Source organism: Sinohyriopsis cumingii, chromosome 18 (genome assembly GCF_028554795.1).
Source record: "Sinohyriopsis cumingii isolate HCF-2022 chromosome 18, ASM2855479v2, whole genome shotgun sequence".
NCBI classification, from domain to species: domain Eukaryota; kingdom Metazoa; phylum Mollusca; class Bivalvia; order Unionida; family Unionidae; genus Sinohyriopsis; species Sinohyriopsis cumingii.
In genome coordinates, this window is record NC_142978.1 from 73,427,350 (window position 1) to 73,445,769 (window position 18,420).

The 18,420-nt window shown below is 36.1% G+C and overlaps 1 protein-coding gene across 1 annotated transcript in view; it reads left to right on the forward strand.

Annotated features, from left to right (window-relative positions):
* The window catches only part of LOC149776975 (mediator of RNA polymerase II transcription subunit 13-like), a 110,900-nt gene that overhangs the window by 82,094 nt on the left and 10,386 nt on the right, over window positions 1–18,420 (forward strand). Inside the window, exons 18-29 of the mRNA XM_089941700.1 lie at window positions 770–1,038; window positions 1,385–1,634; window positions 4,917–4,976; window positions 5,432–5,575; window positions 6,105–6,328; window positions 8,129–8,311; window positions 12,622–12,848; window positions 15,032–15,174; window positions 15,546–15,814; window positions 16,217–16,495; window positions 17,044–17,211; window positions 17,789–17,895. Of these exons, the coding sequence (XP_089797826.1) occupies window positions 770–1,038; window positions 1,385–1,634; window positions 4,917–4,976; window positions 5,432–5,575; window positions 6,105–6,328; window positions 8,129–8,311; window positions 12,622–12,848; window positions 15,032–15,174; window positions 15,546–15,814; window positions 16,217–16,495; window positions 17,044–17,211; window positions 17,789–17,895 (2,323 nt within the window). The remainder of the gene's footprint in view (window positions 1–769; window positions 1,039–1,384; window positions 1,635–4,916; window positions 4,977–5,431; window positions 5,576–6,104; window positions 6,329–8,128; window positions 8,312–12,621; window positions 12,849–15,031; window positions 15,175–15,545; window positions 15,815–16,216; window positions 16,496–17,043; window positions 17,212–17,788; window positions 17,896–18,420) is intronic.

The window sequence follows — 18,420 nt, forward strand, 5'->3', positions numbered from 1 at the left end:
TTTTTTGTGGTACAAGTGTTACTTACACACCATGTCAGTTTGGATTGCACTACCTGTCATTTTTTATGACTTATAGTTCCACAGAATTAATGGCAAATGAAACTTGCTTTCAGTCAATTATTTTGTAGTATTCTTTTTACTTTACCAGTTTTAAAGGCATTTTAGCTTGCATCTTGATTCCATGTTACTCCTTGAGAATCTCGGTTCTGTCCTTGAATTTTTGTCACATCAACCTGTATGAACCCTGATACACTAATTTTAAATGTGATGTTGATGATATAATGTAATGATCGGGTCAGTTTAATCAGAGCAGTAAGCGTTGATTTTTACAAAAATGAAATACCTGACAATTTGTAACATAGTAGCTGTCTACTTTTACTGACTATAATATGTTTTCTTACATAGACCCAGTCTTGTACTCGTGAATTGAGCTGGTTACAAGACGTATGGTTGGTTGGTTGTTCATGGCACATTTCAGCAGTGTTGGCTATATCATGCCAAGAGTATGGGTGCTGTGTGCCTTTGCAAAGGACACATGAAGGAAGCCAACCCAGGCTGGCTTAGGCAGGTTTTGAACTTGTGATCCTTGGTTAAAAGTCTACCCACTAAGCTACCAGTTCTCACCTACTTCCAATGATAATAAGAAAACTATTTGGGTCAGTTCATGATTGTGTTAGCAGTGAGCTTCTGATATGTTATTATATGTAAAGATTGTAACACAGCCATGTTAGATTTCTTAACAAAAGTAAATTATGCCTTTTATTTCCAGGTGTGGGTCAAGTCCCTCAGAATTCCATGGATGGACTCAGACTGCTTAGAACACTACAGCCGATTCTACAAGATGCCATACAAAACTCGCGCATAACTCGCCTTTGGGAGCACAGATACAAATTGTCAGGGCCATTAACATGGATTGATTTCCACCAACTCGCAGGACGAGGAGCAGATGAAAATAGTGAACCTCAGCCGATACCATATTTCCTAGTTGGGTTTGATAAAGACACAGTATCTGTCTCACCTTATGCGTTGACATACTGGGTAGGTAACATATTAATGTAGGTATAGTTGTATCATGTAGCTGAGACCAGATTCAGCATGTGTTATGAAAACTAAAAAATGAACCCTTATTCACTCCAAGTTTATCAAAGAAGATGTTAAATGGTGACCTTAATTTATAACGGTGAATTTTTGTTGTGACTTAGTTATCAAATATATTTATTCTTTTTCTCAGTCTTTGTCCATGTACAGGCAAGAAAGGGTGTATATGTTAGTTTTAGAACTGCAACATCTCACCAACTCAAGTCTTAATTTCAAACCTGTCTTTAGTGAGTGATACTTATCCATTTCTAAGTATTTTCTAAATTTCTTTTTAATCTTTTTTCAGGATAAAAACTTCCTTGAGCCATATGGCAAGCAACGAGACATTGCCTATGTTATTGTCACTCCAGAAAATGACTTCATTGTGAACCAAGTCAAGATATTCTTTAAGGAATTGAGCACAATGTATGAATTTTGTCGTCTCGGCCACCATTGCCCAATATCAGAAAAATTGCGAGATGGCATCCTGCGAGTTGGAAAGAATATAAAACAGAAAATTGCAGAGCAGGAGATTGATGAATGGTTCAAGCGTATTGGTGGGTAATTGCATTTGTAAAAGAGTTTTGTTGATTGAAAAATTTGCAGAATGTATCTAATTATAACCTTTTGTTTTTAGTGTCAGAAGTCTTTAAGGGATAGCCCAGGGGTGGGCAAACTGCGGGCCGCATGAGGCCTGCCAAGGGTTTTCATGCAGCCTAGGAACAAGTCATCATTCGCACTGACTCTGTTTATGTTACTCTGTTTATCAAATAAATGTGCTTCTTTTGAAGTTTAAGTTTTCAAATATTAACAACATATTAACAACTGAAAATTGATTAGATGTTATTTAGAAAAACCTTTTGTTTTTGCTATTTCAAATATTAATTATTTTACTTAATGAACTATGTGGCCCGCAGCAAGGTGTAAATTTGTGTATGCGGCACTTGCACTGGAAAGTTTGCCCACCTCTGGGATAGCCTAATATCCATCTGTTAGCACAAGTTAACACTACTCCTACAAAATTACTTTGAGGATTGCACACACATTCATCCAAAGTTCTAGCTGGTCCTAAATACTAACTGAGACGACCAGTATAGGCAGCACAGTGGCCATCTTGAAAATCTTGTCTCTTCTCTTTTGGATTGGTTTGTTTCATGGACTTTCACTTAAGGCCTTATTATGATATCTGGTTAATCCCAAACAAAATGGTGCTATTATGATATGCAGCATGGCAGCCATCTTAAAAACTTGTTACTACTACTATTCCTGAATAGAAACTTACTCTGACATGGGTATTTTCACAGATGTTGACTTATGACGACATTGATGCCTATCTGATAATGACAGACATCTTGCATTTATGGATGATCATACCAAGACAGCCAGAAAATTGTAGCAACATGGTTTCTCAGCAGATTACGTCTTGTGGTGTCTAGTGTGTCTTAAATGAAAATAGAACTAATTTGACATGTAATATTGCCACCACTATGTCCATTTTCAAAATCTTATTGGTACTGTTTAATTAATGAGTCACATCAACATGGAATATTCACCCAGTATCTTCTACTAGTGTGTAGTTTTGAAAGAAAATGGTGCAGATGTGACATACAGTGTATGACGTGATGGCCATCTTGAAAATCTTGACAATACTTCTGTCTGATGGATGGTCACATCGACATCGTTGGTTGGTTGGTATGGTTTTAATGCCTGTTGGCAGCACATGATAGGGCTATACATTTTGGCTTGGTAGGGCCACCAACCCATGGGAAGCTATTCACAAGCTTTCACACATACCTATGTTAGACAAACCTGAGACACAAACCCATGTGGTCAGAGGTGATACGTCATTGGTTTATAAAGGTGAGTACCTTAGACTACTCGGACACCTGGGGCCCCCATAATATTTTTGGTTAAAGACATTGTCTAGTTAGTCATAAATGATGCCCATCTGACATCCAATATGCCTGCCATGGAGGTTGTCTTGAAAATCATGTTTAATGCACCTACTCTTGAAGAGATAGATGGTCATATTGACATGAGTTTTTCTCTGAAAGACACTGATGATGTCTGGTTGATCCCATATGACAATAACTCCTCTTAAAGTGTAGGCCATTTAGATCGGGGGTAGGGATGTTCGCTTGAACACTTCTGACTACTTATTGTTGGTCCTGAAGGAAAATGGTGCCAATGTGTCCCCACGCCATTTGTAAAAATCTTGTTACGGTTACTTCTCCAAAATTGACAGCCATACCAGATTTGTTCAAGAAAAAAGGTTTTATTCATACAATTTACTAACATCATTATTACTATGTTGAAATGATTCTAATCTAATTCTAAAATGGCTCCCTTGAAGGCCATCATTAAAATCTGTTTATGGAAAGTAAGAAATGGTCTTGTGTTACATGTCTGGAAATTCCTTTCAGCTAGTGGAATGCTATTCCCTTTCAGGGACTTGTATTTTGTGTGGATTGCAAAGCTATTCTCGCTTATTGGTTGATGATTTATCTATTTCCAGTGGTCCTTATGTAATTGTGTCATGAGTACTGCAGACATTATTGTAAATTAGATCAGTGTGACTTGTATTTCATAGTTAAGTAAGGTAGGTTGAGCTGTTGCCTTCGGTTAGGGTTTGCATTTAGATACTTTATTAAGTTACTATTTAGATGTGTTGTGTGGAGTATAGTGAGAAATAGGTCACTGTGATCTCTATTTCATAAGCCAGTGATGGAGTCACATAAATTAGTATTTAAATGTTTGGAGTGTACTGAAGATTAGTTCACATTGACCTGTATTTCATAGGCCGGTGATGTAAGTTGATGTTTGCATTTTGCATATTTTTTCTTGCACTTGTGAGATCCATGACTTAATATGTAATTGCATAATGAGGATGACTACAGCTCTCAGGGAGAACTAAATGACTGACCTAAATTTTGGCTTGGATTTGTGTACCTTTCCAAAGAGCTCAGTTATTCCAAATTTTTGTTTGTTTTTGGTCTTTTTGTTAGATGGTGTTACTGGTCAAGTCAAATGAGTTGGTATTTAGATGTTTCAACCTGGTTAATAGGAACCAAAAACTCTATAAAGATTGATATGCTATGAATAAAAAATGAATCTGTAGTATTCATGTAGTGCATTTGTGCCATACCACCATTGGCAATTTTCTTGCCTTTATTTTAATTCTATACAACTGAAAAATGGCATGTGCATTTAATATTTAGTTGTTCATATTTACCAGTAATAATATTTTGATTCTCGGAAAATTGTGCAGAAAATGGAAGTAACAATCTCAAAGGTATATAGGTATTTTTATAATGAGCAAAGCAAGCATATGGTCTATTTGGTACTATTGAATTCTGAACCCTGCCACTACATCACACTTTTTTTATATGATATTTCTTTTACAATATACTGCTCTGGTGGCCTAGTGGTTAGAGCATCTGCCTTGGATGCAGGAGGTCACGGGTTTGAACCCCTTTTGAGTCATACCAAAGACTATATAAAAATGGTACTAACAACTGCCTCGCTAGGCGCTCAGCATTAAGAGGTTAGTGTTAGGACTGGTTGGCCTGGTGTCAGGATAATGTGACTGGGTTGGACATCATGCTGTATGTCTGTGGTATGATGCCCCAGTACTAGACATCACTTTAAACTGCCACACTACTGACATTGTATCAGTATGACTGAAAAATTGTTAAAGGTATGTTAAAAATCTCATACACACACACACACACACTTTTACAATAATAATATCTTGCATATTTTATGTGTATTGTGATACACTTGTTAAGTTCTGAGGTTACTTGTGTATTTATCAAGTTTTTTTGTTGTTGTCATTCTAGGTGATAGTCCAGTAGCAGTCCGACTTAGATTGTATGCACAAGCTTGTCAGAATCTGCTAGGTAAGAGTATATGTGTGTTTCTTCTGTTTGTTTATATGTTCACTCGAAGTGTGCAGTTATCAAATAATTATGTGGTTCTATTACATTCATATAAAATGTAAAGGACTAAATGAAAAGTACAGCTTCCTTCTCATTCAAGTATGCAGGGCACAGTAGTTGCAATGTATTTAAATACATTTGTCTCATTAAACAATGTTAGCAAGTGTGTTTGTTCGTAAAAAGACAAATAATGTATATAAAAGTATTTTAATCTGTATTTTATAAAAGTTTTACTTTTTGAGAGAAAGAAAATAAGTAGGGCATCTTGGAGTAGTTCAAAACTTTGAGGACTCCTATTCATATTTTTACTAGTATACATTCTTAATTGAAACATCCTTCTTCAAATGGTATAGGATTTAAAAAATGTAAAGAGATAGCATTTATACAGATTTATTTTTGGTTTTCCATGTTTGCAGGACCCTTTCTTGCCCATAATTCTCCGGACAAGTCCTGGTACGAGTCCAATTCTAGTCAGAGGTCAGCATCCAGCCAAAAGCCTCCAGAGGGATCTGTTGACAGTGGCCTTAACAATTCCACTGGGGGAGGAGATGACAACAAAGGTGGGTTGGAGGAACATGTAACATGTAACTATTGAAGAGAATAACAATTTCAATAATTAACATCTTTCTAAACTGAATTCTTTGCTGCCATTAAATTAGCAGTACACTGATTTTGTTGGGGCTTTGCCAGAAGTGAAAGTACAGTGAAATTCAGGGCACTTTTTTAAATACAAACCTGCCCTCAAGATTTTTAGAGTGAATACCATTTACTTGTAGTTAAAGGCATACAATCTGACAGACACATATGATGTCACTTTGTCTTACCAAACCCTCATTATGGAATAGTTGTTAATTTTCATTCTGTTGACATTATTGCATGGGCAGTCTTATTCAAATGGAAGATTGTAATAGAATTAAAATTTAATTGTTACAGCTTTGTTACCATGTTGCTTCTGATCAGCTGACCATAGGGAAATGCTACTAGAACCGATTTTGCAAAAATTATGTAAGCTTTGAGAGAAATTATAAAAAATTGTAATGAAAGAAGAAAAGGAACGATCTCCTCCATTTGCAATATTTATGGCTTCAGATGGACAGCAGAGTGGTGAGGGCCAGCGAGATTCCTCCAATCATGATGTAGACACTGATATTAGCTCAGAGTGCCCAGCAGTTGTTGTCTACATGATAGAACCATTCACATATGGTCAGGAATGGGACGACCTTAATCGGCTGGCTATGATTGGAATGATGCGATGTTATCAACAGATGGTGCAGACACTTCCCGAAAATCTACAAAACAATGTCTTTCTTCAGGTACAAATTGATGTCTTAGAATATTACTTTGAAGCTGTTTCATTATTACTGCATTGTGCATACAATGCAGTACATATTTTGCTATATTTGATCTTGTTAATAATGCATCCATGAAAATTTCCCATTATTGCCTTGAATCCATTTTGAATACAAACAATGGACATGGTCTAAGCTATCCGTGTTAGATTATGTTCCTTGCTAAGCAGAGATTCTTGTTCCAGAAGGTGTTTTGACCTTCAAAGTGACCTTCTGAGATATGTGTTCCCAGTTCAGTTTCCAATGTTTTGTAAATTGGAGCTGTCTGCCATAAATATTAAAACATTTAGGTATGAATTGTTATGTTTTTTAACTACATACCATTAAACTTGGTGTAATATCTGAAAGTGACGTTTTCACACAACCATAAAAAAATGCTTAAATTTGAGGAACGTCTTAAGAATTCCCTGAATTTTTTCCCCTTCGAATTTATCTGGAATATAAATCAGAACTGAGCAACACATGACCATCCTAAGGCAGAATATATTATGTCGTGATCTTGTCTTGACAGCTGTTACCTATTTTGAGCTTGCACAATGTGTTGAGTTGTCTAACAGCTAAAGTTACTAAGCTTTGTGAATGGATTTCACTTGGGTTTAAGGAAGAAGCCTTTTAATTTCAAGGTCTAAAGCTCACAGGTCATGGTCAATATGACTGAAAGACCCCCCCCCCCCCTTTATTAATTTTTGAATGAAAGGGTCTGATATCAAGGTCACTGACAAAATAAAAATGGTTTCAGCACAGTATACATCATTGCTACATAATATACCTCGACCAAACTTCATAGATAGTTTGCACTTGGGATAAGGAAGGAAGCAAATTTTACTTTGGGACAAGAAAATAAAATCAAAGGTCAAGGTAGAGTCAGACAAAGATGTTGACTAAAAGAAGAAAATGTTGTCTGTACAATAACATTAGTTCTACTTCACAAACAAAACAGGGACCAGACTTGATGGATGACTTGCAATTAGAGTAAGGAGCAAGTTAGCTATTTTGAGGTCAAATGGTCAGAGGTTAAGATATGTGTGACTGAAAGAAGAATTTTGATTTCCAGGTCCCAAAAGTGTCAGTTATGAAAATTAGATACATGGAGCAGGAGTATAATGTGCTGTTCAAGGTATTCTTGGTAATATGGTTTTTTAAAAAATATTTAAAAACTGGATAAAATTGGGTCTCTCAAAGAATATGCAACATGGGTATTTCGTGGAATGGCGTCCTTTTCTCTTTAGTGGCATGCTAGTTAATTATTTGGGGGCATTTTCTTTACTGTTATACATATTTTTGTGGTGATAAAGTAATAGCTGGAAAAAGTTAAATTTCCGTAATGAAAAATATCTTCACAGAGGCTGTATGAACTATAGAAAAGTATCTACATTTTTTATTTTAAAAACAACTCATCCACAAAGGATTTTACATGGATGCTTATCTCATATGAATGAATTTTGTTTAACAAGCTTTGATGAGCAGGACACTAACATAACATAGCACATTTCAAAAGAAATGTGCGAAGGAAGCAAAAATTGAAAGTTCTTTTTGTCAAGATAAAACATGCAGAAATTCTCATGAATAAATTGCTGAAAGATAATACGTGTTACAGCTTGATTTGATGCTTTGGAAATTATGCTCAGTCTTTAAATAAAATAATAAACAGTCATTTATTCATCAAAAGATGGCATAAGACATAGTTTTGACATTGATATTTAATATGGGTGATGTCATTTGATATTATCCGTTGTAATTGTTTTCATATATCTTTCACCATAGGTTGTGCCCTTGACAACAATCCTTGATGCCAGAGAGAGCAGTACAAAGGTACAGCTACTGAAGAGCATTGCCTTCTCAGTGTTCACCACTTGCCGCTGGAATTTGACTCACTCTGTCATTGGCAGGTCATTAACAGGCTTTGGCCCAGCTGCTGCTGCTGAAAAAATCCTTAAGAGGAAGGAGGTAAGCTGTCATACAAGCCATCGAGACCATGTTCACCTTTTTAACTTACGTTGTTGTTGTGGGGTTTAACGCCATTTTTCAGCACATGATAGGCTATACATGGTGGCCAGTATTAATGGTGGAGGAAGAACCCGGGAAAACCCCAGGAAGAACCACCGACCCACGAGATGCTACTGGCAAGCTTTCTCACATACCTACATTGACCGAATCCGAGACTCAAACCCACGCAGACAGAGGTGAGATGGCAGTGATCCGTTACGGAGAGCGCTTTAGACCACTCGGGGCCTCTTTAACTTATGTGCTTTTACTGTTGATGAAGGAATGAGCACAGACGTCTGTATATTGTTTGTTTTTTTATTAATCTCTTTACGATCTTTCATATTTTTGAGCCCACAAAAATTTGCCAAATCTCGATAATAGCCCTATATTTTTGTTGGAGTAGCAAATGCCATTTGTTCTTAAATTTTATTTTATATGCCGGTCATAAGTTATGGCATAGCCCAACTCATCTAGCAGTTTCTCCATTTGGTAGAATTTCGCTTCTCCAGGCAATAAATTTATAACTCTGAGAATAATTTTCATGAAACTTTGTCCACGTACATATCATGACATGACAATGTTTTACTTTTAACCATGACCCCGTGCATAATGTAGCCTTGTCCCTTTCACAAGGTCCAAGTTGAAGCATTAAAAAATATAATTATGAAACTTGTATCATTGTCCCTGTATAACTTGAAGATATTTAATAAAACTTTGCCTCCAGGTCAACATCATGCAAAGGGAAAATGTAATTTTATTACTTGCATCCTTGTCCAAATTTGAGTGTGTGCATGCATGTCGTTTGGGTTTTCAATGTAGCTTTAACAATTTTTCAGTCATAAAGCTACGATGTCTGCAGTGTGGCAGAAGTCGTTGGTATGCCTCTGTCGAGGTTCAAACCCATAACCATCTGCATCTGTGACGGATGCTTTAAACACTTAGGCCACTGGAGCAGTCTATATTATTTGAACCACTGAAGATATTTGATAAAACTTTATCCTGGCTAAATGTTGCATACCATAGTTACAATCATGCCTCATGTAGACCTGCCAACCCTTATAATTTTACCTTTAGTCTTATGAAAATGGAATAAAAGCACAAATTATGGAAGTACAATTGCGCTAAAATCTGGATACTGGCTTGTCTACATTTGCTTCAGATACGGGTTTCGTATTAGATTCAGTTTGATTATGGAACCAGACTAAATTTACCAGAGTACTTCAGATGCTTGAAACCACACATATTTTATGATGCAAAACATCTGCATGATCAAGCTGATTCTTTTCTCTTCATTTTTCTTTAATGGCATCCAAGAAGCAACAAGTCAGGATGAAAGGGACAATCAAACTCTAAAAGATTCTAATAGTACAGAAGAATAAAAAGGGAATATTCCGATTCTTGAGGGAAAAGTCAGGAAGGACAACAGTTACATTTATTGGATTCACATGGTGATTTGAGTTTGTCACATGGTGGGAAAGATGATTGCTGTCAACATCTTCCTGGTTGAATATTTTTTTTATAATGGTTATATCATGTCGAAAGATATCAGTAATCCATTTAGCTCCATCTTGTTTGTAATTGCTATTTGTGACACTGTACTGGAGGTAATCAAGATCTAAGTAACTTCAGTTGTCTTCTAATCTGTTCTTTAATCATGTGGAAGAAGCACACAAGCGGAATATCAAAGAGACAAATCCATCTCAAGCCCAGTGTCACAGATTTCTGTGATCAGTCCAGAATAGGGGTCAGAGGAACAGAAAGACCCCTAGGGCTAGCCAAATGGGGAAGCAGTCCTACAGAACCTGTACACATTCAAAGTCATCGTTCTTAGGAACAAATGTGGATAAAAAGTTGAGAGGGGGGATATTTTTTTAACAACACCAGCCTCAATCTAGAAAGAAATAGCACCATTCTGAAACCTTCCATGTGTATTATGGGGCAGTGTGTGTGTGAACTGAGTCAATTTGCTATAAAATGAAGAAAAGTTTGTCCCAACATATCTGGACCCTGAAAATTGTTTGTCTCCTGATCAAATTCAGTGCTCCTCCCCCATTGGCTGCAGACATCCCAAAAGATCCATTCAGAGTGGATGTTCTGTAGCAGGAAATAAACAATTTTATTACAAAAAGGTTAGTAATGATTATTTAGAATCTGAAATCATCTAGATTTTATTCAAAGAACAATGGCAATCTTCGATCAGATGACTCAGACTTTCACAGCTTTTTCATATCGGTTCAGAATGGAAATGTGACTAGTTTTAAATGCTCAGTTAGATCTATTAGACCTGTACTAACATGTTCCAATTCACAAATCCTAGAGAAAATTACTGTGGTATGCATTTAATGATGGAAGTATACTAGTTTAAGGCAAACTCTTTGACATCTGTCCCTGGGTTTTAACAAGAATTGTGTATTATATGAGGTCACATCTCAGCAAATGGGAGAGCCTTACTTACCTTAAACATGTTCCGTTGAAGGTGCAGCTTTCGGGAACGTCAGTTTGTATCGATGCAGGCATGGTTGGCTTGGGTGTCCACCTGCCACAGTTCAATGAGGCCAGTGGATTATGGCCCACTCAGGATTGACTATTGCAAATCAGTATCTTAGAGATAAAGCCATACTGAAAGCATTTCATAGTTGACAGGAGAGGCTTTTATGGAAAGGGCAAATTCATTCTATCCCAACAACTCTACTGTGGTCAGTTACCTCAAAAAGGCAAGAGGAGACCAAATCCCCAGAACTTCGTTTCATGATTTGGGATTATACAATATGGTCTCGTCAACAACAAATGCATGTGGAGTCTGTCACATCTGAATAGACTAAACATGTTAATGGACTTGTTATGGAAGAGGGTTCATAATTGTCCCATCATCCCTTGGTGTCCAGTCAAATTGATGCCAGCCAGGAGCATCCACAGGTGGATCTTTTTGTAACAATTTAGAATGCAAAAGTCCTAATCTTTGTCTCTCCAGTCCATAATCCAAAGGTTCAGGGAGTTGATGATCTTTCCATAGATTTGAATGGTTTGGGTGTATATGCTTATCCTTCAACACTTTGAATCACAAAGAACTTGCAAAAAAGGGATGGAATTGGTGTGTGAAAAGTTATCTTTTGGCTGCATCAGCATTAGGTACTGGTTGTCTGCCACCAAGCCAGCTGCAGTAATGATCTCAGCACTTAAGCAGAGCAGTGAACCACTACAGCAGCACTGGTAGTTAATGAGTTGGAACCCTTATCTGTATTTTCTTACTGGGCATTTTGAGTTTCACAGACCGATGTCTCGCTTTCTGATGACCATATGGAATTTTGTGTTTGCTCTCTGGGCATTATCTAAACCTCCTTAAAAATCTTTGGTTAAAGCTTCCTTCAAAAACCTTACACTTAAGACTGTCTTCCTGCAGTCTTTGGCATCAGTGATGGGAAGTGCAATTCATGCTTATCAGTGAAAAAGGGTTCAAAAGTAACTGATTCTGGTTCTTTTGCCAACAAGGGTTTCTGACTCTGAATCAGCTTCCATCAGTAACTCACATTGCTATTGAGATTTCCAGCCCCAGTCATATTTGTGCAGGGAAAAATCAAAATTGACTCCTTTGTTTAGTTAGGGCCTTACTTTCATTTGGCTTCATCAAAAAGGAGAATAAATGGTCGAAATCTTCTCGTCCTCCTTTTCGTGCATTCTGCCAGCCTGTTGGACCACTGTTTCAGGGTGGATTGTTCTATCATAATAGCTGTTAGTCTCTCACTAGAAAGAGATCTTTTTCTTGTGAGACTGAACCCCAGGAGGTTGGGGCTATTGCTGCATCTTTGGCCTTCCCAAATCGTTCATCCTTAGAATGATACAGGAGTTGCCTTGTAGCAGTCTCATTCATGTCTTTTTCTTGTGGGGTTTTTTGTGTATTTTTTAAAATTATTATTCTGGTCCTCCAAATTTCTAATTGCTAATGCATGGACTGAAGACTTGTTTCCTTGAAAGAGGTAGCAATGCAATAGTTGAAGTTAAATATTGCAAAATTAAAATGATTCCCTCTTCTATTTTCCCCTAGATTGTCAGTAGGAACTTTGTAAAATCCATAATCTACTTTGTTTTATGTCATTTTAAAGCCAAGTCTTAACTTTTTCTGTTAAGACCTAAATATTTGAGACCAACTTTAGTGTTATTACAGCCCCTGAAAGACAGCTACTTTCCACCCCATGCCACATAGAGTTGACCCTAGACTGAGTGTGTTAAATGCATGCCATGATGTATATATTATCTTCTTTTTTGTTTTGCAGTCTCACAAGAATAACCTGAAGTTGCATAGTCCTCCTTTTACCCTGGCTCCCATGAAGGACAAGCAGTCATTACTGGCGGAAGCATGTGGCAGCAAGATGGAACAGAGTATCATCCTCTTCTGTGTGTACTGTCTGTCTGAAGACCAACGCTGGCTGCTAGCTGTGTGCACAGATGACAGGGGCGAGTTGTTTGAGACCTGTACCATCAACATAGAAATTCCCAACAGGTGAAATCTTCACACAAGAATCACAGCTTTGATCCTACTTTATTCCAGAATGCAGCCTTTCAAATCTCCCTGCTTTTCTCTACTTTTTCATCAGGTTCCATGCTTACCTTCAAATTAGCCCTACTATTCCTGCTTGCTAAACATTTTGGAGACATTATTTTATCAATTTAATATGTACTAACCATCATTTAGAGGTTCTTTGACTTTTGGTGCTTTCATTTTAGTAATGTACACACTTTTAATAGAGCAAAGAGTATAATTTGCCTTGGTAGCCTGCTTTTAAAAATTAAACCAACCTACTTTATCCCTATATTTTTTTTTTTTTACAAAAGGGTGCTGTACAATGTTTTCTAACAGTTTATGTATAGGATGGTCTTTGTCATGGAGGAAACTGGAAAAACAAAACAGTGAGATGTGACTTTGCCTTGCACTTGTTTTGTACAGGGCATTGAACCAAAGAGCTGTGGAGTAAGTGTTGTATCACACTTGCCGTGTTCCAATATTAGTGTTGGGAATCCCTTTAAATTAAAAAAATTATCATCTGTAGATTTTATATGGTTGAAGTTATTTTCTATATTTTTTTATGGAAAATTTGATATTTGCATACTTTTCTATGTCCCAAGAATTTACAGAATTATCCATATTCCAAAGAAGAAAACTTGAATACTTATAAACAGTTATTTTAAATCATAATTGAATGAGTTTTTTGTTTTTTTTTACTTTTCTGACCAGTACTGGATTATTTTGACTAATCTTCACACTGCTATGTATTATTGCTTTGATGAAAAAAGTCTTTCCAGTCAATGTTTATATGGTCACATAACACTCATACTTTGTTCACAATTCCTACCCATGAGACCAATATTGTGAAGAATGAAATTTGGCAGCATTTTTTTTCTCTCTTCCAAATACAAAAGAGTGGCTGATTAATAGTAATTAACACATTCACATAAGCCCACAGGAGTTGTATATGTTTGGGTATGATACATCTTTTATAGCGTATTTGGGGCCATTCCAAAGAGCAATACATGTACCTAAAACTGGTAAACATGATTTCAGCTTTTACATTTTCAGTTTTACTGTACTTAGACTTTTCCTGTCTCTCATAAAAATAACTCTGCCATGGATCTGATCCTAAGATAACTGCTGCTCAGGTGGACTAAGTGGTTAGAGTATAGAAGGTTGCAGGCTTGAACCTTGGATAAGTCATACCAAATTCTTATAATAATGGTACTAGCAGCTGCTACGTTTGGCACTTAGCATTAAGACATTAATGTTAGGACAGGTTGGCCTGTTATCAGGATGATGTGACTGGGTGGGACATGATACCTTCGCTAGATATCAGTGTAAACTGCCACACTGCAGACACTGTAGCAATATGACTAAAACTGTTAAAGGTATGTTAAAACTCTAAATCACATAAACTGATCCTAAGTTAAGTGTATATTGCCAGGACGCATAATTGCATGAACTACTAAATTCATTTAATCCCCCACCCCCATTAAACATGAGCAAGTGCATGAATATCACACAGTTGATTTCGTGTGAAACATAGAAAGCCTTCTTAATATTAACTAGCTCAGTCTGATTGTGTAAGAGCTTGGTCTCTAGATCAACTGCCATAATCAAGTGCTAAGTAACATTTTACAGTTGACCAGAACCACTGTGCTGATAATAAAGATAAACAGCTGTAAATGATCTCTCTATTCATTACAATTTATTTGGTTTAAGCAATATTTATAAAACTCTCACATAAAATCAAACAAGAGAAACAGAAGATTGTGCAACAAGCTTAAGCTTGTTTCAGGATCTCTCAAATCTTTTGCAAGGCACAGAAATGTACTGCAGGGATATATTCATAATTATATTGTTTTTGTATAAAAACTGCCTCTTAAATTGACACGTACACAATAACATGTTCATCTCTTTTCTTTTTTTTCTTTTTTCTTTAAATGAAAAAATTAATAGCGGAAACTTGTTTTCGTGAAACCCTAGAGGAGTCACAACGTTCATTTTAGTTAGCCAAAGGCTTATTTCATTGAGCGGTAAACAGTTACTTTCATGATGTAATGCAGCACAGTTATCAACATTTGGCTTTCTGCAATCAGGATCTTGCACCGTTCAGTATTTGTAGATATATCATCTCAATTTCAATTTGCATTGGTTTTTTTTTTTTTTATCAGAAATCGAAGAAAGAAGGCATCAGCCAGGAAGATTGGGCTGGGAAAGTTGTTTGAGTTTATCGTAGGGGTCATTTCCATGACTTCATTGCCGTGTCGTCTTGTGATAGGTCGTTTTGGCCGACTTGGTCATGGGGAATTGAAAGGTAAATTTTACGAACTTTCGTTTTCTGTGAGAAATATTTTATGTGATTAGAGAAAAGCTTAAGAAAGTTCTTGTGTAAAATGTAACTAGTTCAAGTTAATCTCTGATGTTGAACCTTTGTCTTCATAGAAGATTTGTTTTAAACAGTTAAATGAGATTCAGAAAACTTTGTATAGATATTTGATATTTCAACAATATATACCATTACAAAACATGAGTATTTGATTCAAGTCATTTGCAGACAAGCTATGATATACGTTTAAAACAAAAAGGGAAAAGATTAACTGCAAAGTCTAATTAGGTCTGAGTTCATATAACATCAAAAACCTATGAAAATTAGTAGTTTTGCATAATATTTGCAATGGTCTTCAGGTTGGTCAGGGCTGCTGAGAAGGGAAAATCTTCAGAAGGTCAGTAAACATATGAAGGAAATTTGCAAGCAGTGTTCATACCAAGCAAACACGGAGTACCCCTGCGTCCTTAGTGCCTGTCTAGTCTCTCTTGAACAGCAGCCAAGTTTCAACCTCATGCCTGAAAGCGTCAAGGCTGAGGAAAAAATGAGCAGCAATTGCCCATTACAAACTCCAAGAGATGCGTCAACAACACACATACTTGTCTTTCCTACTTCAGCGTCTGCTTCAGTAGGTTTAATTGAATTTTGTCTAATTTTGCTTTAAAAATGTCAGATTCAGTACATTCATGTTGCATACATTTAATCATTTATTTACTTCACTGTTAAATTTTTAAAGTGAATAATGTTTGTAACATAATGTTTTCATTAAAAAATAATTTTAATCCTCATCTTTAAAGCCAGTTTGCAGCTCTCAGATATACATGTATTCTAAATTTTACACAAGCAAATGAGGAACACTTGTACAGGGTTTGTGACATCGAAAGGTGATAAAACCTAGGAGATCATTAACTTAGTGTACGAGTATATAGAGTTCTTATATCTTCAGTAAAATATGACCTTTGAGGTTTACTATAATATCTGTAAACTTAACAATTACTTTAATTTGTGATTCCATTGCATTGCATTGCAGGCCAACACCCACCTCCTGCAGCTGGATGCCAATGGAGGCATAGACATAGGGACAAATAACTTTGATATTGGCGATGAAGATGGCTTTGACCTTCTTGATCTGAATATGATGAAAGATGACTTTGGGGAAGGGAACAATGAAGACTTCAGCAGTCTGATGGATGTTTGTGTATCCATGACTCCCCCCGGGTCACCACGGCATGGCAACACATCTAACCCGGGCTCACCTCACATCGACAATGGCAGAAACTCGCCATCCAAAGTAAATGGAATTGCTGCTGTAAGTTTTATTTCTTGATACACAAAATCTCAATCATTAACTATTCATTGTTAGGGGGCAGAGATGAACCTAATTGAAATGATGCTATCAAACAGAGCTGACCTAATGATTGTTAGTGTTGTGAGAGTTAACTTATAAGAAATGCTCAAACTGGAGATTATGTTGTACAATTGTATCATTTGATAAAGGCATAATCGTTAGTGGCATGAGTATTAAATGGCATTTCCATTAAAAATACCCAAGTAATAATTATACAAATTCAGAGAGAAAAGAGAGACAAAAATGTTTAGGCATAATGTAGCACTGATTTGTCCACATAATCCAGTCATAATTTTCATTTATTCATTTAAAATATTGCACATTTATATATGTATTTGTCAGACATAAAAGAAGATAGCATACGCTTATTAAACCTTTGAAACTGTTATAATAGAGTTAGGGAAGCTAAATAGTAAGAAATTGTATGGTGTACATTTATTAAACTTTTGAGATTATTATAATAGGGTTTGGGAAGCTAAATATTAAAACTTGATATGATCCTGTTGCAGGCTAGTAAGAGTTCTGTGAAGGATGATCCTCAGGATGATCCACCTAACCTGCTTCAGCAACCCCTTGCCATGGGCTACTACATCTCTACTGCTGAGACTGGCCCACTTCCACGCTGGTTCTGGTCAGCATGCCCCGAAAATGAAACGGCAGTAGTCAAATGCTTCAAGGTAATGCCTGTCCTGCCAGGAAAATATGTCATTATTTTGAACAACACGATGTGGTGCTTTAACATTTTACAGTATAATGTAGCAGTATATTTTCACATTATTTAAAAAAACATTTTTAAAAATTTTAACTGTTCACATCATTTCTGATTGTATTCTGATTGTGTTTTTAAAGGGTACATAATAATGTTTGTCTTAAGATTAGGTTTCTTTGTTGCTTATTTATTGATGATATGGTCATAATAAAATTTATCAACATAAATACATCAGGTAAGATTGAACAACTAGCAAATATCCTTATATTAATCTCTACAGTTGTTGACAAAATTTCCATATCTTCCTAAAGTTTTTGATGCCGTTCTTTTTGTTTACATTTTGATAACTTCACTTTTAATCTGCACAATCTAGCCATTATTGTTTTGACATGCCATCAAACCCTAATATATGTACAAACCTATGAGTATACTGTGTTACAGTCAATACTTAATTAACTATTTTACTTGCTTTACATTACTTATTATCTTCTGCATGAATTATCTGTAATTTGATGAGCTAATATTTAGTAGTATTTTTGTTACAGGCTGCTCTTCATATCCACTGCTCTTCCAAGGGAGATGACTTCATGCATACAACTCAGTCTAAGCATACTCATCCACTAGACTCCAGTCTTACCTGTGATGTACTCCGGTAAGTACTACAATTGTGAATGTTTTTTCTTACTGTTGTGCATTTATAGAATGTCCCTTTTAATGTTTAGAATTGATTGATAACACTACTACATGGAATCAGTATTTTTTACTTTAAATAGCTCTTGTGCATATTATAAGTGAAATGTAAAGATTAAATTGAAGTACACTTCTTGTATCATAGATGAAGTAGGCTGGGATTACAGGTAAATATTTTGTTTATACACGGAATATAACCTGCTTTAATCACAGGTTACAAATTGAGAAATCCCCAAGCTAGTTATCACCATTCAGGCATTGTTTATTGAATCCTCCAATGGACCACTGCCCAACTCTGAATCCAGCTCTGTTAATTACCTAATAAGGTATGGGATGCCATGCTTGTCTAACTATAAAACAGCTTGGTTAACACAAGGTCAGACACCCTGGACAGTTGTACTATTTAACATGTAACAATTAAAACTGTTAACTATCTTTCACCCAGTTTTGTGAAAATTTTGATTATGAACAAAAAATTACTTTCTAA